Source organism: Canis lupus, chromosome 2 (genome assembly GCF_003254725.2).
Source record: "Canis lupus dingo isolate Sandy chromosome 2, ASM325472v2, whole genome shotgun sequence".
NCBI lineage: Eukaryota > Metazoa > Chordata > Mammalia > Carnivora > Canidae > Canis > Canis lupus.
The window spans coordinates 4,874,485-4,901,340 of record NC_064244.1 but is presented as its reverse complement, the minus strand read 5'-3'; the positions used below and the strand labels follow the sequence as shown (position 1 = coordinate 4,901,340).

The following is a 26,856-nucleotide window of genomic DNA, read 5'->3' as shown; positions in this document are numbered from 1 at the left end:
GAAATAACAAAAGTGATCACATCTGCTTCTGCTCCAAGAACTTCCTAAGGTGCATGGTATGAGATAGAGGGAGCCAAAATCTCAATGAGATCATGGGCATGGCTCACCAAGGTCTTATAATGTTTACAATCTGTGGGACAGTGAAATGTTAGACTCAAGCCTACAGGTCCTGCTAAAGTTTGTTTATTTGCTTGGAAGGTGAGATTTCTCTCTCTCTCTCTCTCTCTCTCTCTCTTTTTCCCTTTTAGGTTTAAAGATTCTAAACATACGACATCTTGACTCACATAGTTTCTATGGAAAGGGAGACAGTATATTTGAGAATGGAAAAAGTAATTATTCTGCCAAAACTGTCTTTCACTAATGCTAAACAACTGGGCAAATTTAACACATTTTCCACCTTCTCACATATCTTAAAAACTAGGCCTTGCCAACTCGCCACTGGTGTGATATTGGTTGTGCACAATTCACATTTTCATCTGTCATGCAAAAACCCCCAATTAGAATAATAATAGTAATAACAATGAAAACAGTCTAGCTTTTTGCAGTTTACAAAGGATTTCCACAAAGCTATCTCCTTTGATCCTCACAGCTCTGCCTTTGGGAGGCATGATACACCTCCCCCCCTTTTATAAGATGGGAAGGGTCAAGGTTCATGAATAGTTAGTGACAAAACTAAAAATCCACTTTATGTTTCCTGATTTCTCATTTCTGCTATACGCTGTGTGCTTAGACCAGAAAATGCCAACAATTATATCTACCAGATTAGACCTAGTTATAAACAGTGAGAAGAGTCTTCACAATTTAGAGGATTAAAAATTCCAAAGAGATGAAGCTACTTTGCCAATGACAGTCCATAAGACAAACAAAACAGTAATTGAAAGAGAGAATATGAAACACCTTTATAATGCTATTAAAGCTTGAATGTGTAATCAAGCAGGAAAAAGTGTCAAGTTCAAATTAACCGAAGTTAAGTCAAATACACAAAATAGGACGAAAAATGTAAAGTAACAAAATACTTTTGGTTAAAATTCAACTAATAGGAAAATATTAAGGTGTTATTTACAGATTAATGAATAAAACAGAAAATTGGATGTTTGGGCATAGAGCAATTATACTAATGGGTATGAAATTCCTTCTCTTGCCTCCAGCGAAAAGAACTGGCAGTTTTCTGATGAGGTGAGATATACATAATGCAACTTTAAAGCACATACAAGGCAAGCATAACATGACTTAAGAACAAAAATTTTTAACCAGAAGGGCTATAAAAATACTGTTTTATGCCATACAGAAACCATACAATGCATAATACAGTATTTGAAAAAGATTTAAAAATAGCACATTGCATATAAAAAATTCCAAAAATGCTACTTTCACATTAGAACAGCATGTCAGAGAAACCAAAACTGAACAGGCAAATCTTGTCCTAAAAGTATATTCATTACATCAAATGCTTTAAAAATTTTAAATACAACATATATACACAAGGAGAACAGGCTGTTTGTGTCGCTCTGTCACACAGTAAGATCCTTGTTCTGTTTCTAGGAGTTAACAAGTCCAACAGCTAAAAAAAATTTACTGATTTAGAACTACCTTCAACTTTCAAATGCAGTTCTTCAAAAATCAAGGTGAGGATATCAGTTATTACCTTTTCTTTTCATTCTAAACTGAAGTAAAAGTAAATTAATTTCAGGTAAAATAATTGATTCACTCCTCAGAGTGTAGATTTGCATGGCTGAAAATGCATTGTACTTTGAGGGTAGCTCTATCAAATTAAATCACAAAAAAAAAAAAGAACAAATTTAATGGTTTTGATTTTCTCTACTTCCCAAGCCTAATTTATGATAATTTTCTTAAATATCACAGTTTTCTGTGATATCTTCCTATGTCCTGTGTTGATTCTGTTTTAGATACATTATTATATTAATAAGGAGGTCTAAATTGTGAGAAACCATTGTGTATCCTATTCAGAGGCTTAGAGAGTTAATTAAATGACATTCTTAAATGATGACTTTGAAAAAAGCATATAATTAGTACAAAAAGCTGAACAAATATAAGTCAAACTATCATAAAATAGCTATTATATAAATATATGTGTGCATATATATGCATTTAATTTTTAATATTAGATATATATTTTTTAAATAATGGCTTTAATTGTCATTTTGAATATATGGTAAGGGAAAGTGTACTTTAATTAAATATACATCATACCAGTGATGCTGGCAAGGCTGAGTTAATCCTAATATTGATAACTATAAAAAATATTTTGTACATGATAAGACAATGAGAGAAAAAAAGCAATCCCTTTGAAACAAAACTAAATATATATATATATATTCACAGTGGTTTGTATAAACAGTATGCACTTCATGACAAAAACATGTACAGATTGAGCACCCTAGGGCTCTCTATATCCTAAAGAAAATGAGCATTTACATTATTCATGGATTGAACTGAATTTTAAAAAGATCAATTGTACACTTACCCCTTAGGATAAAATGTTCTGGGTTGTACAACTTTAACACCATCATTAAAGTTGTTTGCAAAAGGAATACAGAATTAAAAAAACAAAACTTGGGATCCCTGGGTGGCGCAGCGGTTTGGCGCCTGCCTTTGGCCCAGGGCACGATCCTGGAGACCCGGGATCGAATCCCACGTCGGGCTCTCGGTGCATGGAGCCTGCTTCTCCCTCTGCCTGTGTCTCTGCCTCTCTCTCTCTCCTCTCTGTGTATTCTCATGAATAAATAAATAAAATCTTAAAAAAAAAAACAAAAAAAAAAAACAAAACTTTTTTTCTTGGGAGTGGAGAGTCTTTCATTTGCTGTTATAACCAGCAAATACCATTCATTAACTCAAAAAATGGAAGAGGGGGCCCCCTAAACACTATTTGAGCAAGCTGACCAATATACATTACAGTTTTAAAAATGAAAGTTATATGCTCTATGTTACAAGACCCAACTAGGCAGTGTCAGAATGACATCTATTTCTTTTTTTTTTTTTTTTTTTTTATGACATCTATTTCTTTGCTTGCTTTGTGATCATACCCCTTGGAGGTGTTATAGGTCACGTGGCATTTGGCTTCTTTTTCTCTGCAGGCTTTAAAATATGAAAAGAACTCATCAGAGTCTCGACCACACTCATCATGGCACCTGCATTGTCAAAGTCTCCAAAATAATTGGGTTCAGGAAACAGAGTGACCAACTGCGTCTTTGCAAGAAATTCATATCCATCTTCAACCACCTGATGGGCTCTACATAGAAGATCCAAATCATGCTTATGGAGAAATTTTGCAACCACTTCTACACCAAATGTGAAGGACACTCCTCTGTCATTTTCATCTCAGCCTAAGACATCTTTAAGGGGGTCAGACCAGAAAAGATTACAAAGAAGACCCTGATCTGGTACATCAGTTGGTCACGTAATTTGCCGAATCTGCTCCATAGATCAAAGATCTGGTGATAAACCTCTGTGACAGCAGAGTATCTTCTCATCCACGATGGCTGGTATCGGTAAACAGTTAAAGCAGTATTCATCATAAAATCCATAAATTCTATTGATGCTGGCACACTCATGTTTTCCTCTGAGAAGAAAGAATTCTCAAGATATTTGATTTTGTAAGCCAGTGAGGGGCAGGTAGTCTCCGATGACTGCTTCCCCTGTCCCCAAGGCACAGTTGCTTTCTGGTGGGAAAGTTGAAGCAAATCATAGTCTTGCCCGTGGATATCACCACTATTGTGAGTGGCGCTTCAAGGCCTAGTAGGATAGGCTGACCAAGAAGGATCTCTCAGGACTTCACGCACAGTCCTCGGATTTCATTCTCCTGTAGCTGGACATTCTTACCAGGCTTGGACCCTCTCACTTCCTGCAGCCATTGGATGATGCTGTTGACGTTGAGTTTATCCCCCCTAACTGCCCCGCTCTCTGCTTCCTCCTTCTCTCCTCACCGGAACCATGAGAAGCAATATTAGATATATTTACAACTTCTTCCCACTTGTACTCAATAACACACAGTTGTCAAGCAACTTCAGGTTAAAATCCAGTCAGATGCCTCTGAACAGTGAGTTGCAAGGACCACACTAAGAATGACACTTGAAACCATAATCTTGACAGGAAAAAAAAAAAGTTTAACTACATGAAATACTATTTAAAAAAACCAAGAGTCTCTCATTTATGGAGAGACCGTTTTCAAAAGGTTTACTTGTTTGGTCTATTACATCACATTTTTTCTGTAAATATGTGGTTAATATCTCAGTTTGATAGATAAGAGTCTATTTAACTCATAACCAACCTGAAAAATAACATACTAATGGCAACTAATCTACATTTTCATGAATGGTCTTCTAATATTTGAAGCCAGATATCTTGTCTACCTTATCTTCTGTGATGTGTACCTTTAATTTTCACATGAAATGACTTTCATGGGTCTCCTCTCTCTTTTTTATCAAAGTTTCTCTTAAAACACACCCAGCGTTTAACACAACATGGTCAGATGTGGTCTGACTAGAGGAGAGTGCATAGGAATTCCTATCTTCTATGAAATAGATATAGTATTTCTGCTAGTGTGGCCAATCACACCTACTATTTCAGCAGTTACATTGCCCTATTTGTTCACATTAAGCTTTGTCAGCCAAAATCCCTGTATCATTTCTAAGTGAATTATTATACAGCCAGTACTCCCACATCCTGCATTTATGGGATTTCCAGCTTCCTTTTATTGCATAAAATGGACTGAGCAATTTTCATATAAAAGAGAGAAGCTTTTAGATGTAAATTTCACTTTGTAAAAATGTATTTCTATGTAAAACTTAGAAAAACCAAGGGAACCATCTGGATATTTTGAGGTAAGTAATTTATCTAAGCATTCTTATGTTAAAAAAATTCCTTAGGAGAGGTAGAAAAAAATATTTTTTTGAGGCAGTAGTTCTCAAACTGTGTTTCACATTAGAATTCCAAGGGGGAATTTTTAACTTTCTCTAAGCTCAAGCTGGACCTCATACCAATTAAATCTAAGTGTATGGTGGTGGGAGTCAGCAACCATACATATCTCTAGATGACTCCAATATATACCAAAGTTTGAAAACTACTGGTTTAAGAGTGTAAGTCGTATAATGAGAACACATGGGGGGCACATCTAAGTTTCATCACTATTAGTTATAAAGCCTTGAGCAAGTTACATAACTTCACTTCAGTTTCATCATCTATGAAATGGAGCTAGTATTTACCTCCTGAAGGTTGTTAAAAGGATACATATAAAGCATATAACAAGGTGCCTGGCATATGATAATAGCTGTTACTAGTGTTATTTTTCTAATATTTTGAGAATGTATATGTTACCAATAGTTGGCACAACAAAATACCAACTTAAGGAATAAGCACATGAAATTTATTTTATTCCACATGTCATTCACCCTTATGAATATATTCAATATATATAACTCAAGTAGCAACATTTTTACTACATGTCAGTCCTGTTTTAAGAGCCAAATGGGAATGAGTTGTCAAAAAAATATGTCCTTGAGTATAATTAGATAATAAATTTGTTTATTTTATTAAAATCACTTTCATTCATGTATTCATTCATTTGGCAAATTAGGAGCCTCATAAATGTTAAGATACTATTTTGTGTTGTGGAATTCAAAACAAATAATTTGGTTTCAGGCAGGGCAGCCCGGGTGGCTCAGCGGTTTTGCTTCAGCCCAGGGCATGATCTTGGAGACCCGGGATGGAGTCCCATGTCGGGCTCTTTGTATGGAGACTGCTTCTCCCTCTGCCTGTGTCTCTGCCTCTCTCTTTCTCTCTCTCTGTGTCTCTCATGAATTAATAAATAAAATCTAAAAAATAAAAATAAAAAAAATAATTTGGTTTCATATTATAATCATCTGGAGTGATTTTTTTTGAAGATTTATTTATTTTAGAAAAAGAGAGAAAGAGAGCATACACATGTGGTGGAAGAAGTGGGGGGCAGAGAGAGAGAGAGAATCTCAAGCAGACTCCCTGCTGAGCATGGAGCCTGATCCCAGAACTCTGAGAATCATGACTTGAGCTGAAATCTAGAGTCAGACACTTAACTGAGTCACCCAGGTGCCCCCTGGAGTCATTTTTTTTTTTTTAGAAATATGAATGCCTAGGCCATAGTCTCAATACATAGAATGGGGATGGGGCTCTTGCATGAGAATATATTTTTTAAAGCTCTGAAGGCAATGTGCATCTAGAATAGAGAATGACTGATGTGCACAATTCAGACTGTGTTGCTATTACAAAGTCAGTACATGGATGATGATCTGAAATGCCCACATTTAGTTTAAGAATAGATGAGGGAGGGATCCCTTGGTGGCGCAGCGGTTTAGTGCCTGCCTTTGGCCCAGGGTGCGATCCTGGAGACCCGGGATCGAATCCCACATCGGGCTCCTGGTGCATGGAGCCTGCTTCTCCCTCTGCCTGTGTCTCTGCCTCTCTCTCTCTCTCTGTGACTATCATAAATAAATAATAATAATAATAATAATTAATAATAATAGTAAAAGAATAGATGAGGGAGGGTGCTTCTGGAATCTTCTATAAGAATGAGAACAGTAGCAAAAATTGGCAAAAGTAATTTCTTTAGAACTCTAGAATATAATGAAAAGTTCATAATTCAGCATGTTTATGCAAGAAAAATGGCTTGATCTCAGTAAGAACAATAAGTTTTGTGGCATTTAAAAACTTTCCCTATTCCCACCTCCCTCTCCCCAGCTTGATAGTAGCTAGAAACTATGTTATCTGAGAATACCTGTAGCCTAGCAACCATAGGAGGTGAAGAATGTGTTTGGAGCTCCGCCTAAAGCTCTATCCCAACAGAACACTTGTGATTTGACTTTTTTTTTTAATTTATTTTTTATTGGTGTTCAATTTACTAACATACAGAATAACCCCCAGTGCCCGTCACCCATTCACTCCCACCCCCCACCCTTCTCCCCTTCTACCACCCCTAGTTCGTTTCCCAGAGTTAGCAGTCTTTACGTTCTGTCTCCCTTTCTGATATTTCCCGCACATTTCTTTTCCCTTCCCTTATATTCCCTTTCACTATTATTTATATTCCCCAAATGAATGAGAACATATAATGTTTGTCCTTCTCTGATTGACTTACTTCACTCAGCATAATACCCTCCAGTTCCATCCACGTTGAAGCAAATGGTGGGTATTTGTCATTTCTAATAGCTGAGGAATATTCCATTGTATACATAGACCACATCTTCTTTATCCATTCATCTTTCGTTGGACACCGAGGCTCCTTCCACAGTTTGGCTATCGTGGCCATTGCTGCTATAAACATCGGGGTGCAGGTGTCCCGGCGTTTCATTGCATTTGTATCTTTGGGGTAAATCCCCAACAGTGCAATTGCTGGGTCGTAGGGCAGGTATATTTTTAACTGTTTGAGGAACCTCCACACAGTTTTCCAGAGTGGCTGCACCAGTTCACATTCCCACCAACAGGGCAAGAGGGTTCCCTTTTCTCCGCATCCTCTCCAACATTTGTGGTTTCCTGCCTTGTTAATTTGCCCCATTCTCGCTGGTGTGAGGTGGTATCTCATTGTGGTTTTGATTTGTATTTCCCTGATGGCAAGTGATGCAGAGCATTTTCTCATGTGCATGTTGGCCATGTCTAGGTCTTCCTCTGTGAGATTTCTGTTCATGTCTTTTGCCCATTTCATGATTGGATTGTTTGTTTCTTTGGTGTTGAGTTTAATAAGTTCTTTATAGATCTTGGAAACTAGCCCTTTATCTGATATGTCGTTTGCAAATATCTTCTCCCATTCTGTAGGTTGTCTTTAATGGCAAGTTCTAAGAAAAGCTCCAAAGCTTTGTCTTTACCTCAGGGCTTATTCATTAAGGAAAGCCCTATTCTCAAGGCGTGTCATAAAAACTATCAGTGGCAATTATTTAACATAAAACCTGTTTGATATGGTAATATCAGTTCATCAGTTCGGACAAATGAGAGGCTGGCCCAAACATAATTAAAAAGGAAAATTTTAAAAATGGGATGTCCATAGAGGGCTTTGAAAAACTCCAACATTTTTGTGGGGATCTGAAATGCCACATATAAGTGAAGGGCATGTGTATGGTCAGAAAATACCTGAGATGGCCCTAAATGCTCATCTCTGGCTGACTTTGAGGCTCTACACAAGCAGAAATAAAGGGGAAAGTTGCAAACTGTTGGAGTGTTCAATGTGTGCCATAAAGTATACACAGAACACCTCATTAAGGATGAGAAACCTACTGGTGAAAAGAATTTAAGGAAATTTCTGTTAACTCATTTGCTGACCAGTGAGGTAACTGAGCAGAAATCTCAGTGGCCATACTGACAAAGAATACAGACATTATAGAATTAGTAGAAGAAAGTAACTAACAAAGAAACAAAAGCAAAAACAGCAACACATAGCAAAAATACAACCCCTGAGAAGGAGGAAATCTGATTTCCAGAGTTTCTACATTGTATTATTTAAAATACTAAGTTCTTTCCAAAAAAAATTATGAGACATACAAAGAAAGGGGAATGTTTACCACAAAATATAACCAAAGAAAGAAATCAGTCAATAAAACTGGACCCTAAGGAAGCCCGTACCATCTTGGATTTAATAAAGGCTTTAAATCAGCTATTAAAATAAGTTCCAGGAACTAAAGGAAACCATGCCTAAACAACTAAATTTGAGACCGTATCTCAGGAAGTAGAGAATATTAATAAAGGGATTGAAATTACATATAAAAAAGAATCATTAGAGGGGAGCCCAGGTGGCTCACCTGTTTAGCACCGCCTTCAGCCTAGGGTGTGATCCTGGAGACCTGGGATCAAGTCCCACATCGGGCTCCCTGCATGGAGCCTGTTTCTCCCTCTGCCTCTCTCTCTCTCTCTCTCTCTCTCTCTCTCTGTCTGTCTCTCATGAATAAATAAATATACTCTTTAAAAAAAAGGAATCATTAGAAATTCTTCAGTTGAAAAGTACAGTAATTGAATTGGAATTCACTTCATGGGACCAATAGCAGATTTCAGCATGTAAAAGAGAGACTCAATGAACTTGATTTATTGAGATCCAATGAATCTGATAGGCCAATCAGACTATCCAGTCTTCAGAAACAAAAGAAAATGAAGAAAAATGAACACATCATCAGAGATCTATAAAACAGCATCAAGCATACCATTCTACATATATGGGAGTTTTGGAAGAAGAGGAGAGACACAAGGGGCCAAAAGAATTTTTTTTTTAAATTTTTATTTATTTATGATAGTCACAGAGAGAGAGAGAGGCGCAGAGACACAGGCAGAGGGAGAAGCAGGCTCCATGCACCGGGAGCCCGACGTGGGATTCGATCCCGGGTCTCCAGGATCGCGCCCTGGGCCAAAGGCAGGTGCCAAACCGCTGCGCCACCCAGGGATCCCCAAAAGAATATTTGAAGAAATAATGGCAATCACTTCTCGAATCTGATGAAAAACTTTAACCTATATATTCATGTATCTTAATGAATTCCAAGTAGGATAAACTACCACAGACTAACTAATATAAACTGTATAGGAGCTCTGGAAACCAGTTCAGAGATCTATAGCAAAGAAGTAAGAAAAAGTCACAATAAAAACTTCAGGAAATTTCCTGGCATTTTTTTCTTTCTCTTGTCCCACCCTCTTCCAGGCAATGACACAGGAGGAAGCAGATCAACTCCCAGTTCCTTACCTTGGAAATTATCTGCAACACTCTGGCCTGCCTATGGGCTACCTCAGAGAGACTGGTTTCTATCTCACCTCACTCAGAGCTCAGACAGGAAATTGTGGCAGAGTTTGGACCTGAGGTGGCAAAAACTATGGAAGGCAGTGGCAGGCATTGTGGTGTGGGGGACTTTAGATTCACAGATACCTGGGGGCAAGAGATTACAAACAGAGGAATATAATAAAACATCTATGCCCCCAAAGAGAAGCTGGAGTGAGACTCTTTGATAAATTAAGATATTTAAACACAGCCATAATCACAGGGAAGTTTTTAAAAAGGATACACACAGGCCCAGATAGAACACATGCCCAGAAAAGACCTCTAAAGACCTTATAGCTTCACCCTGGGCTGATTCCAATAGAAATGACAGGATCTTGTTAACTAACTTTCCACTTTTCCAATGTGGAAAAACTAGGAAAGGTGGCTGTATTTTCATATGCCCGCTTAAAAGATCACAACACATACCAAGAAACAAGGCAACACAGCTCATTCAAAGGAACAAAATATATCCTCAGAAACCATCTCCGAAGGAACAAATGTATCAGGAAGGCTTTAAAACAATTGTCTTAAGTATCCCAAAGCTAAAGGAAAATACAAAGAATTAAAGGAAATAAGGAAAATGACATAGGAACAAAATGAGAATATGAACAAAGAGATATAATGAAAAAAAAAAAAAGGAACCAAATAGAAATTCTGGAATTGAAAAGTACAATAGCTAAATTGAAAATTTCACTAGAGATAAAAAAGAGACTCAACCAGGCAAAATAAAGAATCAGTGAACTTGAAGACAGGTCATTTGAAGTTACTGATTCTAAGCAGCAAAGGGGAGAGAGAGAGCCAGAGAGAGAGAGAGAGAGAGAGAGAGATCAACATAGGCATTATGAGAGTCACAGTAGAAAAAAAGAGAGAAAGGGACAGAGAGATTATTTCCAAACATTTAGTCTTGGAACATTGAAAAACTCACAGCTCATATCATGATCAATGATGAAAAGACTGAACATTGTCCAAGACTAAATATTTTAGGCCACAAACAGGACTAAATGTCCAGACTAAAGATTTTAGGCCACAAAACCAGTCTAAATTTTTTTCAAAGACTGGAATCATACAAAGTGTCTTTTCCAAACACAATAATTGAATGAAAACAGAAATAAACACCTGAAGGAAAACTGGAAAATTCACAAATATGTGGAAATTAAATAACACACTTTTAAATAACCAATGGGTTAAAGGAGAAACTATTTTCTATTTCCTATTTCCATCTATTTCCTAGAGGGAAAAAAAATAGCAAAACAATAGAGAATATAAATGAAACCAAGAGTTGGTTATTGAAAAAGATCAGTAAAATTGACCAATTGTTAGCTAGATTGACCAAGAAAAAAAAAGAGATAAGACTCCAGTAATTTAGATCAGAAATAAAAGAAGGGACATAACAACCAATTCTAAAGAAATAAAAAAGATCAAAAAGGAATATTATGCATGGTTGTATGCAAACAAGCTGAATAACTTAGATGACATGAACAAATTTCTAGAAACACATAATCTAATAAGACTGGATTATGAAGAAATAGAAAATCAATATATCTATAATTAGGGAATTGAAACAGCAATCAAAAAGCTCATGACAAGTTAAAGCCCAGGACTAGATGGTGTTACTGGTGAATTTCACCAAACATTTAAAGAAGAATTAACAATAATCTTCCTGAAAGTCTTCCAAAGAATTAAAGAGCTAATATTCTCAACCTCAGTTTATGATTCTGATACCACAGCTAGACAGACACTATACAAAAAGAAAACCATAGACCAGTACTGTTTGTGAATATTGATGCTAAATTCTTGACAAAGTGCTGACAAGCCAAATTCAACAGGATTATACACCATGACAAAATAGGATTTACTCCTAAAGTGTATGGATGGTTCAACATAAGAAAATCAGTAAGTGTAATATACCACATTAAGAGAATGAAAGTAAAAATCCATAAGAACATGTCAATTTCTGCACAGGAAGCATTTAAACGAAATCAAATACCCTTACATGATTTTTTTTTTTAAGTCAACAAACTAGGAATAGAAGGAAATTATTTCAACATAAAGAAAGCCAGATAGGAAAAACTCACAGCTCCTATCATGATCAATGATGAAAAGACTGAAAAATTTCCCTCCAAGGTCAAGAGCAACACAAGTATGCCTGTTTTTATCACTTCTATTTGACATAGTACTTAGGAAGTCCAAAAGAAAAAGAAATTTTATTTTTTTTAAAGATTTATTTATTTGAGAGAAAGAGAGTAAGAGAGAGTGTGTGAGTGGGGAAGGAGCAGAGAAAGGGAGAGAATCTCTAGTAGACTCCATGCTGAACATAGAGGCTCACAAGGGGTTTGATCTCATGCTCCTGAGATCATGACCTGAGCCAAAACCAAGTCGTTTAACCACTGTACCACACAGGCACCCCAAGAAAAAGAAATTTTAAGATCTAAATTGGAAAGGAAGAAAAAAATAATCTCTATTCACAAATGACATGATCCTATATGTAGAAAGCCCTAAATTCTGTAATAAACTGGTAGAACTAGTAACTGAATTCAGCAACATTGTAGGTTACAAAATCAATATGCAAAAATTAGTTGTGTTTGCACTATACATTAACAATGAACAATGTGAAATGGAAGTTTAGAAAACAGTGCCAATTAGAATAGCATCTAAAAGAATAAAATACTTAGGAATGAATTTTTAGCTTTGTACACTGGAAACTATAAAAGATTGGTAAAGAAATTAGATACAAATAAATGGAAAGATATCTTGTGTTCATAGATTGAAAGATTTAATATTGTTAAGATGGCAGTGCTACCCGTAGTGATCTACAAATTCAATGTAATGAATGTATCAACATCCCAATACTTTTTCTTGCCAAAATAAATTAATTCATCCTAAAATCTATATGGAATCTCAAGAGACCCTGAACTGCCAAAATGATCTTGAAAAAGAAAAAGTTGGACTCCTTAGACTTCCTGATTTCAAAACTTACAACAAAGCTATGGTAATTAAAAGAGTGTGGTACTGACATATGAACAAACATGTAGACCAAGGGAATAGGATAAGAAACTCAGATATAAACCCTTGGCTATGTGGTGGAATGATTTTTGACAAGGCTGCCAAGACCATTCAATGGGGAAAGGACAGTTCTTCAACAAATAGTGTTGTGAAAACTGGATTCCACATGCAAAAAGAATTAAGTTGGACCCTTACCTTTTCTATATTAAAAAATAATAATTTGGAATGGATTAAGGTCCTAATGTAAGACCTGAACTATAAAAACCTAGACGCACTGGGTGTTATTCTATATGTTGGCAAATTGAACACCAATAAAAAATAAATTAAAAAAAAAACCTAGAAGAAAATAATCCAATGAAGCTAAAGTTTGAGCAGGCTGAGTTTAGGTCTAGAAGTAGGATAATAAAAGTATTCCAAGCATGGGACCCAAATCCATTTCACTTCTTAAAAACAAGGGTACACAGGGGCTTCCACATTCATGAAAGGAGGCAGGAAAACACTACTAACTACTGTGTATGGCTACTTCTTGTGTAAATATGTGTGTCTAGAGAAACAGAGTGGTGTAACTTTGTGACTAGGAACATCAGTGAGATGTCTGTTGGAGGAGAGTGGGGATGTGCTAGATGGGTGATAGGTATTAAAGAGGGCACATGTTGTGATGAGCACTGGGTGTTGTATGTAAGTGATGCACCACTGAATTCTACTCTAGAAACCAATACTACACTACATGTTAACTAAAATTTAAATTTTTTAAAAATAGGCTATACCTTTGGTTGTAACTTTCCATTCTGTATATTACACCTCTGTCAAAACCATCCCCTCCTACACTAGCAACCTACACGGCAGCCCTTTTTGGAGGTAGCGTCTGAGAAGTACATGGTAGGGGAGAGCAGCCCCAGAGCAGGGGAGGAATGTAGGTGAAAGCCACAGATTTGACCTTAGATGGGGTGGTCCTTCCAGCTGCAGTCTGAAGATAAGCCGTTTAACACCCTCACTATTGTTTTGGTCCTTCATGAATCCACCACTTGAAAATGTGGCATACGGAAAAAAAAATATTTGTAAGACAATTCACTTTAATCTTTTAGGATTTGGGGAACTGGGAGCCAGATGAGTATACTTCAAACTGTTTGGTGACTTTAAAATGAGAGCAGACCCCAAATAGGCAGAACACAAACATGGATCCCATTTTAAGGAGCTTTCAGATTTAAAACAAAACGAAACTGTGTAGCCTGTTAGGCGCACCATTGGACAGCTATACATTTGACAGTCCAAACATGACCAAATCAAAGCTCATAAACCATGTTTATGGCAGTAGTCTTAGTATGAAACTACACCACTACACATGCCTTCTCTAGCTTCTCTTTGGCTTCCTGATTGGGCATGGGTCATTGGACAGCTGAAGGTAAACAGTGTGATGTCAGATTCCTGTGCTGTTTGATCAGCTGTGTTCCGTCACACCTGCAGTCAGGAAGCTGGCCTCATCCACACTCAGTGCTTGACATTCCTGGCTAAAATTGCCTAAACGTGTATTCCAACCTCACAGAAAGTAACTTTTTCTCTTCCCTTTTGGGGAATCATTCACAAATGTCTCTGATAAGCTACTCTGTTTGGAGGAGCTCCTTAGGCCACTGGGTTTGAAATTACTAGCGATTATTTTCCTCTAAGATCAAAATTCAGAACCAGACATTATTTTCTAAACAGCTAGCAAAATCAAGTTTAGGGAAGTGACAAAGCCAAATGATCTCATGGATATATTACTTATTTGGAGTATTCTTCCTAATTCTACAAGTGGGTTACAATACATGCAGAATAGTTATTCTAAAAATGAGAATACCTGTTTCCTATCTAATTCAAAAATGATGGCTATAATATAACACTTTAATACAAATTAGCCTGATAAAAAGGCAAATGAACATATCTGAACTTCCACTTTTTCTTATTAAAAACTTTTTAAAAATTAACGAAAAGAAACAGAATTAAGAAAATCAAATACTATCTTGCCAAACTGTGGAAGGAGCCTTGGTGTCCATCGAAAGATGAATGGATAAAGAAGCTGTGGTCTATGTATACAATGGAATATTACTCAGCCATTAGAAACGACAAATACCCACCATTTACTTCGATGTGGATGGAATTGGAGGGTATTATGCCGAGTGAAGTAAGTCAATCAGAGAAGGACAAACATTATATGGTTTCACTCATTCGGGGGATATAAAAAATAGTGAAAGGGATTATAGGAGAAAGGAGAGGAAATGAGTGGGAAATATCTGTGAGGGTGACAAAACATGAGAGACTCCTAACTCTGGGAAACGAACAAGGGGTAGTGGAAGGGGAGGTGGGCAGGGGGTTGGGGTGACTGGGTGATGGGCACTGAGGAGGGCATTTGGCGGGATGAGCACTGGGTATTATACTATTTGTTAGCAAATCAAACTGCAATAAAAATATACAAAAAAAGAAATAACATAAAAATGCAACAATGTTTTAAGAAAGAAAATGGTTCTCATAAATGTTGGTGAAAGACAAGAAAATAATTAGAAGCAATGTACCAATTATATATTCTTTATATGAGTTTCTGTATCACAAATTTGAGTTGACGCTCTGCAGCAGAGTTTTGCTTCTTAAGAACAAAGAATTTAATACATGGATTTTTGCCAGACCCAGCTGTTGCATCACAAGTTTGTAATACTGAACACCTGTTCAACCACTGTTTTTCTCCCAAAAATGTGTTTGATCATGCAGCTTGAAAGGAATGGCTTTTCACTTCTATTTACAAATCTCTCAGACTTTTTACACAGTACTTTAATTGTCTGCAACCATACTTAGGGCTCATGAAATTTACTAAATAACTTCACTATAGAGGTCATGAGGATCTCTATTCTTTTCAGCAAGCTTAATTGGAAAAAAAACAAGAAATTTTCCTCAAGCCTAACACACAAAAAAACTCTCACCTTACAATGGTACGCTGTTAAATAAAATGACTTAGAAAAATATGCAGTGAATTTTTTGTGGTTATTTCAGTTCAGCTTTCTGTTCTTCAGTCTATCAAGAACTGATGAACAATGCTTATTTTCTGTCTTGGATATTCTTCCAAGTTTTATATATGACATAAAACAGGTTCGTATTTCACATTCTGATTTTCCGGTCATATAAAGAAGAAACAAAGAATTATTAAGCTTGCAAAACATACCTCTTTCATGTACCATATTTTCTTTACCACTGAGAAGCTATCAAAAACTATTACCGACTTTCTCAAAAATGAAGGAAAATGTTATGTTTTCTAATTGAGGTCTAGTGGTGCGAGTGTCAATCCTCCTTACTATGAAGATGTCACATTCCATTTGTTTTATGTCTCTAACAACTATAATGCAGCTGCAGTACAAAATCAGATTATGAATCTTTATTTGTCTCAAGGATCCCCCAAGTCAGTACCTTAGTACTTTGCTGCCTAGCTCATTCACTGATATGTCGCTTTAAATATTCCTTTGCAAGAAAAGATGCAATGCATTCACTAGAACTGATTTTCACATCTCATTTCCTTTACAGGTCTGAAAATGTGTTCTAATACACCTGGTGTTAAAAATATAAAAAGTGGATAACATCTGTTTTGAACAGTTGACATTTCACCATATCCACTCCACATGGACTCAAACATAGTGTGCTTAGGCTTCATGATGCCTGACAGACGTGGTAGGGACCCTGACATAGCATAAGCTGTCTGAAGGCTTGGCTTATGCTTTCTTCCCATTTATGTTGCTCTTAGCTATATTTGACAGCTGATTTCTGCAGCATTTCTGTCAGTGTTCTTAATCCAGACAAAGAAATTCTTTATTTCAAAATGGTGCTAAATCCTATCATTCATAAGTTAATAAGCTTAAATGACTTGCAAAGCATCTTATGTGGAAATTCTTTCTTAGAAAATAAAACACAATCTTTCCTAGAAAGTTGAGTCATTAACTTACTTGAATGGGGCTGGGGTGGGGAGGAGGAGGGAAGAACAGACCAAAGTATCTGGCAAGATATCTTCTAGTTCCTTAATTTTACTGCAAGCTGGAAGCCCTGCATAGTCAGAAAATGTTTCCTGCCTCTGCTCTCCTTCAGAATTTATAATCTCATTAGAAAACTATTTTAATTCAAGTAAAAACAACAGAATATCCAAACTGCTACTTGAAAATGCTAAATTGAGGGCACCTGGGTGGTTCAGTGGTTGAGCACCTGCCTTTGGCTCAGGTCATGATCCCAGGGTCCTGGGATGGAATCCCACATCAGGCTCCCCACAGGGGGCCTGCTTCTCCCTCTACCTATGTCTCTGCCTCTCTGTGTGTCTCTCATGAATAAATAAATAAAATATAAGAAAAAAGAAAATGCTAAATTGAATATAATTGAGTAGGATAAATTTTGGATGGTGATGTTCAATAACCCAGAAGAGTTCCCCAGAAGAGTTCCAGTACACTTAACCTGTCTCCATGCATACAGACATTTACAAGTATCTTTATCCATATTATTTCAGCTAATCCAAAAGGCAGTTGATTGTAAAATGTGCAATTATATTTACATACCACCAAGGAAAACATTGCCCTTTAACCTATGATGCAATGTCAATTATAAAACATTTCCCTGAGCTACTATGTTTGTATCTCTACCATTAGGTCAAAGGTAACTTTACTTTCTCTAAGTGAAAGAACATTCTAGAAAGTCTCAACTATTTTGTTTAACCTCATTCTGTATTTTAACACTGGAAACAACTGCATAAATGTTATGCATTTATGTTAAGATTATTTAAAAAAGGCATACAAAATGTAATGTGTACCTACAGAGGGTTTGGCAAACAGTGCGAAATAATGTTGCTGAATTAATGAAGTTATCTGATTTGCCCAGAGATTAAATGAAATCACTGCTGACTTCTAATATAATATTAATTATATTAATATAATATGATTTTAACTTCTACTTTATTGTATTCGTGTATTGTCACAAAACTCTTTAAGGCAAAATGAAAATTTAAATGTAAGTGCTTAAGAAGTATAAATCTAGTCCATTTACTAATTATTAATACTACAACATGTTCCTCTCAGGCATCGTTATATATTTGAGAGCTATCTTTCACACTTACTTAAAGCCAATGGAAGTGATGGAAGATGCTGTATCTCCTTAGGTATAATATGTGGATGAAATAGGAATAAAAAATTATTCATCCCTCAAGTTACTATGTCCTAGGTTGAAAATGGAATCAAAACCAAAACCAAATCTTTTCTATTCCTGATTTGTGATTAATTTTTGGTAAAAGAATTGAAAAAACAAAGAGCCCAACAATTCATGGATTTGAATTATTAATTAGGTTTAGTGTGAAAAAGGATTACTCAATAAACTATAAAAACATTGTTGAAAGCTTACTAAAATAAATACAGCAAGACCCAAATGTCTTTGTGTGGTTTACACTGTAATTACTTCAGAGTATAAATGGTTCAAAATTTGAAAATTCAATTATATGCATTTCATTTTCATTTAATTTTGTGAATTTTGAAAAGCATGTGGTTTTTTCTTTTTAAATTTTAGTTTTTTAGTCTCTCATTGAGGATGGCAAATACTGTTGGAAACAAAACACTGAAGGTAAAATTTTAAAGTTTCCCAAACTGAACAAGTGTCAAAGAGAGTTAAATAATGACAATTCTAAATGATTTTTAAAGCTTCTTTTTTTTAAACATACTCTGTCATTTAGAGCAGTTTTTGGTTGATAGCAAAATTGAGCAGAAGGTACTGAGGTTTCCCATAATGTCTGATCCCGCACATGCACAGCCCCCCATTATCAACACAGTGGTACCCCATTGTATGACAAATCGAAGATTTGAAATATTTGAAATATTCTCTCAAAGTGGCACACTAAATGATATTTTTTTAAAGCTTGTAGCATTTACATTTTTGAGGTTCTCAAAGCTTAAAAGAGCCCTAAGACTTTAAGAAATCCCATATTTTCTGGAGCAATAGGGCTTTTCTTCACAAAGGAACTGTCCAGAAAAAGCTTCAAAATGAAAAGAAAACTGTAGAAACTTGTTTGTTGATGTGGGTGGCAGCTGTTTTGTGGTAGAACCATAGCACAGGATATGGGGTTAGAACTGGGTCATATCATACGCTCAGTTACCATTCTAGTTATGTGATCTTCAGCAAGTGTTTAAATAATCTGACAACTTACTTTCCTCAGAAGCAAAAATAATTGTGCAGTTAATTGAGATGCTATATGCAAAAAGCTATAGGTTACATACATAAAATTAATTATGGTGAAAACAGTAAAATGACAATCTAGTGTGAAAAGAGATAAGTACCATGGAATCTGCTTTACAACACAAATCTGGATGAAGAGTTGAGAGTCCTAGAAGGACACATACCTGGGAATGACCGTGTTAACTAAAGAAGAAAATCTCTGGCCAAATTAATATGTGGGACCACACTTCCTCTTTTTTTGGTTATCATCTGCTTATTTTTCTTATCATTTTAAGTTTTTATTTAAATTCCAGTTTGTTAACATAGTGTAATATTAGTTTCAAAACACAGTGATATTAGGTACTTCCATACAACACCAAGTGTTCATCATAGCAAGTGTATTCCTTAATCCCCATCGTATCATTTTATTTATTTTTTTCATCATGGTAAGTATATTCTTTAATCCTAATCCTCTATTTCCTCTATCCTCTCCACCCATCTTCCTTCTGGTAACTATCAGTTTGTATTCTATAGTTAAGAATCTGTTTCTTAGTCTGTCTCGGTCTCTCTCTTTTCTCCTTTATTTAAGCTCATTTATTGCTTAAATTCCACATATGAGTAAAATCATATGGTATTTGCCTTTCTCTGACTGACTTATTTCACTTAGCATGATACTCTCTAGCTCCATACATGTTATTACAAATGGCAAGGTTTTATTCTTTTTCATGGCTGAGTAATAGTCCAGTATATATATATATATATATATATATATATATATATATATGTGTGTGTGTGTGTGTGTGTGTGTACCACATCTTCTTTATCCACTCATCAATGGATACTTGAGCTATTTCTAATAGTTTAGCTATTGTAAATAATTCTGCTATAAACATAGGGGTGCATGTATCCCTTTGAATTAGTGTTTTTGTATTTTTTGGATAAATACCAGTATTGTAATTACTGGATTATAAAGGAGTTGTATTTTTAATTTTTTGAGGAAAAATATTTTCCAGTTTTACACAGTGGCTGCAGTTTTCATTCCCACCAACAGTGTAAGAGGGTTCCTTTTTCTTCACATCCTGACCAATACCTGTTGTTTCTTATGCTTTTAATGTTAGCCATCCAACAGGTATGAGGTTATATCTTATTGTAGTTTTGGTTTGCATTTCCATGATGATGAGTAATATGGAGCATCTTTCCACATGTCTATTGGTCATCTGTGTCTTGGAAAAATGTCCATGTCTTCTGTCCATTTTTAAACTGGATTACTGTTTTGGAGGGTATTGAGTTGTATCATTTTTTTATACATTTTGTATACTAAACCTTTATAAGTTATATAATTTGCAAATATCTGCTCCTATTTAATAGATTGCCTTTTATTTTTGTTGATTTTTCCTTTGCTGTGCAGAAAATTTTTATTTTGATATAGTCCCAAAAGTTTATTTTTGTTTTTATTTTCCTTGCCTTAGGAGACATATCTAGAAAAATGTTGCTACAGCTGATGTCAGAGAGATTACTATGATTTTCTATCTCACATTTAGGTCTTTCATCCATTTTGAATTTGTTTTTGTATATGGTGTAAGAAAGTGGTCCAGTTTCATTTTTTTACATGTTTTTAGAATAGCTCAAATTAAAATTTTTGTTTCACTAACTTCATTCTCCTTTAACACTGGAAATTTAAATGCGTAAATAAATTATGAAATGGCCATACAACAAAATACTATACAGCTAAGGAAACTAGACAGGGTGTGGAAAGATATAGAGAGAATAAGAGAGGTATTCACAATTCATTGTTAAGGGAAAAACTCCAATCTAACTCTTAATCATGGTTATCCCCAAGTACTGAGATTACAGGTAATTTTTTTCCTTTGCTTTTATTTTTAATTAAAAAAACACTTTTTACTTGTAGGAGAAAACTCATAAAACTCCTTGTTTTTATTTACATTCTAAATTTTACAGAGTGAGGATGTAACCTATGTTATGTAAAACTTCAGGTTTACAGCTCTTTGCAGGGGTGCCTTAAAAGACAACCCACCATTATTTGCATATCTTAGACTTGGGTTTCCCAAAACAACAGCCACTAGCTGCATATGGCTACTTAAATTTAATTTAAATAATTTAATTAACATAAAACTTAATATAATTAAAAATTCAATTCCTCATTCATACTAGTCATATTTCAAGGGCTCAATAGCCACAGGGGGCTTAATGGTTACCATATTTGAAGAGTACATTTCCATAATCACAGAAATTTCCATTAGATTGAGCTATCTTAAACCATAGATTGGGATCTGTATACACAATAAGATACGATTTTTCAATATTATGAATGTGCTTTCTTCTTTTTGCATTTCTGAGCACATGACCTCTTTCATACTCTATCCCTGAGGTATCCTTCTACCTTGGGAAGATAAGTTTTGTTCTATAAAGATGAAGGAGAGAGACCATACAATACTCATTTACCTTCTCATCATAGAAAATAGGATTTTTCAAAAAAACAAGAGCCTTGCAAATCCACCATCTTTGCCTGAAATCATGGTCTTCTCATGTTTTGTAAAGTTACCATTTCTTAGTTGTCAAAGTTAAAATACAAAAACAAAAACTCAAACTCTCTCTTGATCACCTTTGCATAGCCAATACCAATCACACACCAATATCTGATTCTACTTTGCAATTCTTTCTTTTTCTTTTTCTTTCTTTTTTTTTTTTTTTTTTAGAGAAAGAGAGTAGGGGAGAGGTAGAAGGAGATAGTGAGAGAATCTTAGGCAGGCTCCATGCCCAGCATGGTTGATCTCACAACTCTGAGATCATAACTTGAGCTGGAATCAAAAGATGCTCAACCACTTGAACCACCCAAGTGCCCCTGCAATTATTTCTGTACTGACTCTTCTCTTTGCCCACACTGCCACTGTGTCAGGTCAGATTCTAATTATTTTCACCCGAACCACTGCACAACCCTAATTAATCACCTACTCATATTTTCTAATTAACCAATCTGCTCACATCACATCCTTATTTAAAATTCTTCAAATGTTTGTGTTGCCTAAATGATAGTGCATACAGAGGAGTGTAGTTCTTGGTAAGAGTAGTGAACAAGCAGGGATGCCTGGGTGGCTTAGTGGTTGAGCATCTGCCTTCTGATCGGGGGGTGATCCCAGGGTTCTGGGATTGAGTCCCACATTGGGGTCCCTGCATGGAGCCTGCTTCTCCCTCTGCCTATGTCTCTTTCTTCTCTCTGTGCCTCTCATTAATAAATAAATGAATTTTTTTTTAAAGAGTAGTGAACAAGCAGAGATCATGCATCTGCTCTTTCCTCAGGAGTGATAAGATGGGGGCTGAGGTTTCCTTGAGAAAAATTCAAAGACACTAAAGTGGTAGGAATAGATAATGCGCAGGGAAGATTCAATAGAAATGGAAAAGTAGGAGCTCTTTATGGAGGCTTGGATCCAATGTAGGACTTGGGGCCAGGGGCTAAAAGACAAGCATGATGGGTTGTGTTTAGTTTGAGTGTGGTTCAGTTTAGGTTGCTAGAATAGTCAGATATTCAGGACAGAAATCCTGGGCAGGAATGATGAAAATGAAAATACTGGTGTGTCTCTTACAGAATGTCTTATTACAGATAATAAGATAAATAGGCAAATTTGTAAATAGGCAAATTTGTAATTAAAATCCATGAGAATAAAGGACATAATTTACACATAACAGCACTATGTAGAACTGTTAATCTATATACAAAATGGTATCTCATCATAAAACAAAATTAAATTCTGTATTTAAGTTTATATTTTTGGTGATGATTGGGAATGAACCAGTATCCACAGCATCCTTCTCTGGGAAAAGTAAAGACTTTTAATATGTGTTTACCTGTTACTTTACACTACCTAATACATTTTTTTAAATTTTTAAAAATTTTTTTAAAATTTATTTATGATAGTCACAGAGAGAGAAAGAGAGGCAGAGACATAGGCAGAGGGAGAAGCAGGCTCCATGCACCGGGAGCCCGATGTGGGATTCGATCCCGGGTCTCCAGGATCGCGCCCTGGGCCAAAGGCAGGCGCCAAACCGCTGTGCCACCCAGGGATCCCAATACAGTTTTTGAATCATCTAGTAATTTAGATTCAGATTGCTACTGTGATAATATTATCTGCCTTTATTTTATTTTATGTCATTAATTTTAAATTCTTTCTTAGAAATTTTCTAAAATTTGAGAGACATATTATCAACAAAAATTTATATTTACCTATAAATTCCAGTGAGTTATTTGCTTATTATTGTTTCTATAACAAATGCTATTCTCTTTTTTAAAGAATGTTTTGTTTTGCTGGAAAATAGTCTAAAGTTGTTGGGGTTTTGTTCCAGAAAAGGTTAATGGGGAATAAGCTTCCTGAGTCTTGACATTTCTGAAAGAAAAATGTCTTTATTCTGTCCTTACTCTATACTCACTTGAATGCTAGTTTTTATAGGATATAGAATTCCAGGATAAAAATACTTTCCTCTAAAGACAGTGAAGGATTTGTTCCATTTTCTTTTACAATTTATTGTGAATGATGTTAAGTCTAATACTGGTGTGATCCTTGTTCTTATGTAATTTTTTCCCTTCCTCTAATTTTCTGGAAATGTCCAATCTGAATTTATGTCAAGGTATAGATAACTGTCTTTGTTCTTCCTGCTTGGCACTAAGTGGATCTTTTCAATCTGAAGACTACAATCTTTAACTCTTCACTTTACAGAATCTTCCCTCCATTTTTTAAATGATGATTTTTCTTTATTTCAATTGCTCTCTTTCCTTTTGTGTATTTTCTTGTGCTATATTTTCAAACTTTCCCCCATCACCAGCCTACTTTCTTTTTACTTTTACTTTGCATTCTTATTTACTAGACTTTATCTTTCAGATAATTACTCAATCATATCTAGTATTTGTCTCTTCTATTAAATTTATTGTTTTGCCAAAACTATATATTTTTAAGATTTGTTTATGTATTTATTAGAGGGAGGAAAGGGCAGAGGGAGATGGAAAGGGAGGGAATCCTCAAGCAGATTCCCACTGAGCTTGGAACCTGACATGAGGCTTGATCCGAGGACTCTGAGATCATGACCTGAGCTGAAATCAAGAGCCAGATGTCCAACCAACTAAGCCACCCAGATGCCACACCAAATCTATATTTAATCTCCAAAAAGCCTTTGTTAATCTATGAACATATCTTTTTTTTTTAATATAACAGCCTTTTTGGGTATAGTATTCCCCTTGGGTCATTCCGAGGATATAAGTTTTTAAAATTTCGTATTATATTCCTTATGTTATCTGTTTCCTCTGAAGTTAATTCTGCTTCTTAATACTGGCTTATCGATATCAAGGATATGTAGTGATATTTCCTTAGTGGACTCTTTCTTGATCCCTAAATGATCCCTAAATACTATCATTTACGTTTTACATTTAAAAAATTTTTGTGGACCTTAAAGAATAGGAATTATGTTATATATCTACTTCTGAAACTTGGTATTTTTGCTCAATATATTTATAAGATGTATTGATATTGATGAATACATTACTGAAATACATTTGTTTCTCACTACTGCGTTGTATGATCATAGTATCATCCTGTTGTTCATTTTCATGTAGGTTGACACTTGAGGTGTTTTTATCTTTATGTTTTATTACACTTATTTTGCTCTTATATAAAAAATAGCTCATTGACCAGTCTGTAATAGATTTCTTCTATTATCAATACACATCACAATTCACTTTTTACAAAAGATTATTTCTAGTCACAAATATTTACAATGATATTTAGAGTCATGTTAAATTTATTATAGGAGTAAAATCCTTTAGATTTTTTAAATCAAGCTGAAAAGAGATCTTTAAAGAAAATAATAAATTTACAAAAGAGCTAAAAGACTTCCAGTTCAGCCTTTTTTTTGTCATGTAAAAATTTTATTTATGGGTTTTATATCCAGTATTTATTGAAAGCTAAGAAAAGTGGGATTCATGAAATAATTTTACTTTATTTTAATTATTTTAATTGATGCTAATCCTTGGTTCTTTGTATTTTACTTTTTCAAAGTAACAAAGAACTTAACGATCTTTCACTGTCATATTTCAAGCTATATAAATAAGATAGAAGTAATTTTATGTTTCTTAAAGTAGTAGGTATATACAGACAATTTTCTTATCACCCAAGAGATAAGAACAGTCAACTTTTCTTCCTCTTGACTTACCTGACATACCTGTTTCAATTGCACCAGCCAGGTAGAACATGGTAAGCGCTGCCACCTGAGCCTAGTTTCATTTGGCATTTAAAAACTAACCAGGAAAAGACATTGCTCAAAAATTATTTTGGCACAAACATTCAGTACTCTTTTCTGCTAGATAAATCAGACCAAAAATAAGTCGAAAGCAACTAGTGACCTGTGATGACATTATTCAATATAATATTAGAGATTCAAGAAGGGATTGATTTGTAGTCTGTTCTTACCTTAGCGTTTTGGATGCAGGGACAGAGGGCCCAAGCTGCGCTGGCCTTCACATCTGGATGAGGATTTTTCAGCAGGGACCATAGCAAACGAACTCCATCTAATCGATCAATTATCCTAATGTGAGACCAAAAACAGAAGTATAAACTGTAATTAGTATTTAGGAATGAAACTTAAGTGGCCTATCTATCCACACAACTCTAATTATTTTTCTCCTTGTGACATTTGGCTTAGATTTTTTTTTTTTTCAAAACTAACAACAGCCGGGGAGTCTGGGTGGCTCAGTGGGTTAAGCAGCCAAATCTTGGTTTCAGCTTGGTTTTAATCTCAGGGTCCTGAGTTCAGGCCCCATGTTGGGCTCCACCCTGGATGTGGAGCCTACTTAAAAAAAAACTTTAACAGCAGGAATAGAATGTGCTACTAAACTGTAAGCTCTCTGATTTCAGTTTTAAATTCATGACACAGAAAGCAAGCTCTGGGATAATTATGATTCACGCAAATGTAAAATCAAGCCATGTAATTTTTTAATGAGTTGTACACAGACTGTTACCTAAATGTCAAAATACTAGTTCCTTTATATAGTAACATCTATATACTTTCCAAAACAAATATTTATGCCTGAAAACTGTGAAGTTACCTTTTTTATTTGGTCTACCCTTAATTGACTTACCTTCCTATATGACATATTTTAAACTCTGCCAGTCCTAATCTAGCATTAGGAATTAAAATCATTACACCACAGTGCACCCTTTGTTAGGCATGGATAACACGTAACTTGTTTTCCATGTGCTCCCTTCTCAGCAAGACTAACATTGCAGACTGTGTTATAATTACTTAAACACACTGTAATCAAAATATCTTCATGACTAGCTGAAAAATGAATTATCATCAGAGTCATCTCTACACCATCTGTCTTCTGTTTATATATCAATCAGTCCAGGGAGCATAACCTTGCATTAAGGTCCATTGAGTACACTTGCAGTTGAGAAGATGGCCAAACAAAACTTAATATCCTTTACAAACATGGCTTTGTTCAGAAAGATATGTTAAACTCAAAACAGATGAAAAAAGATAAAGAACATCAAAACTCCTTTGATTTTTAATCTTGAGTAAAACACATGTAGTATTTAGCCACAGACAGAATAAATACTACTAGTTTAGAAGACCATTCAAATTATCTCTTGAAAACTGACATAAAGACAACTACATATCATATTGGAGATGAGTTGGCCAGGAAAAAAAATTATTTCAACTGGTCCAAATATGATACCAGGCTTGCATAACCTTATAAAATAGCTGGTAATGCAAACAGCCTGTAGTAAGATACAAATTGTCTCTTTAGAAAATGACTTTTAATAAGAAAGAAGCACACTGAGAAAGTATTTTAACACAAAGTTTAACTAAATAGCTTTCCA

At 35.3% G+C, this 26,856-nt stretch overlaps 1 protein-coding gene and 1 pseudogene across 18 annotated transcripts in view; both read right to left on the bottom strand.

Annotated features, from left to right (window-relative positions):
* The window catches only part of ODAD2 (outer dynein arm docking complex subunit 2), a 349,216-nt gene that overhangs the window by 124,307 nt on the left and 198,053 nt on the right, over nt 1–26,856 (bottom strand). For 17 of the 18 annotated variants that reach the window (XR_004813733.2, XR_004813734.2, XM_049096769.1 and 14 more), the window contains one exon: nt 25,444–25,558. Coding sequence is in view for 16 of the 18 variants with exons in the window: in XM_049096769.1 (XP_048952726.1) it covers nt 25,444–25,558 (115 nt within the window). In the remaining 2 variants the exon portion in view is untranslated. Of the gene's footprint in view, nt 1–15,854; nt 15,906–25,443; nt 25,559–26,856 lie in introns of those variants that run through there. The other variant, XM_035713388.2, reaches the window with a different exon arrangement.
* LOC112670271 (serine/threonine-protein phosphatase PP1-gamma catalytic subunit-like) lies at nt 5–8,049 on the bottom strand (annotated as a pseudogene).